Source organism: Eimeria mitis, genomic scaffold (assembly GCF_000499745.2).
Source record: "Eimeria mitis Houghton genomic scaffold, Emh_scaff2685, whole genome shotgun sequence".
In the NCBI taxonomy this organism is placed as follows: domain Eukaryota; phylum Apicomplexa; class Conoidasida; order Eucoccidiorida; family Eimeriidae; genus Eimeria; species Eimeria mitis.
In genome coordinates, this window is record NW_013571029.1 from 1 (window position 1) to 766 (window position 766).

At 48.0% G+C, this 766-nt stretch overlaps 1 protein-coding gene across 1 annotated transcript in view; it reads right to left on the reverse strand.

The window, feature by feature from the left end:
- Positions 1 to 109: 109 nt before the first annotated feature.
- EMH_0057300 (uncharacterized protein) overlaps positions 110 to 766 on the reverse strand; it is a gene marked incomplete at both ends in the record, with an annotated part of 1,142 nt that continues 485 nt past the window's right edge. Inside the window, 2 exons of the mRNA XM_013497452.1 lie at positions 110 to 595; positions 742 to 764. Of these exons, the coding sequence (XP_013352906.1) occupies positions 110 to 595; positions 742 to 764 (509 nt within the window). The remainder of the gene's footprint in view (positions 596 to 741; positions 765 to 766) is intronic.

Here is a 766-nt window from a genome sequence, read left to right on the forward strand (position 1 = left end):
TATATATATATATATATATAATATATATAAGACGATAGAAAGAAGAAAACAGTAAAATGTTATAAATTAAAAAAGTAATAGAAATTAACGAAAAGAAGAAATCCTTAGTTTATTCAGCTGCTAGAGTGTGCCAGTTCTCTCTTTGGCTGCTGCTGCTGCTGCTGCTGCTGCTGCTGCTGCTGTTGCTGCTGCTGCTGCTGCTGTTAATGGTGTTGCTGTTGGTGTTGCTGCTGTTGCTGCAGTCGTTGCTCCTGCTGCTGCTGCTGCTGCTGCTAAGGCCGGTAGGGGCACCCCATGAAGACAGAGAGGCGTTCGTGCTGCTGTCTGTTGTTTGCGTGGATTCTGTTTGCTGCTGCAGCTGCTGCTGCTGCTGCTGCTGCTGACTTTTTTGTTTTGCTGCAGCAAGTTCATATGCCTGCTGCGCTCGTAGCTGCAGCAGCAGCCGCTGCGACACAGCGGTGTCTTGCTGCTCCTGCTGCTTCTCTTGTTCTCTATCAAGAAGAGAGAGGCGTGAGGCCCCAGCATCCGTCTCCTGCTGCTGCTGCTGCTGCTGCTGTTGCTGCTGCTGCTGCTGCTGCTGCTGCTGCTGTTCTCTCTGCTCTTCAGGCCAAGCAGCAAACCCCAGAGAAGGGAGGAGACAGGCAGCAAGGTCTTCTCCTTTTTAGCAGCAAAGAAACAGATGAAACCAATCGTGCTGCTGCAGCAACAAACACAAAAAAATATATATTTTTTTTTTCTTACTTTGTTTTCTATTTCCGAAGAGAGC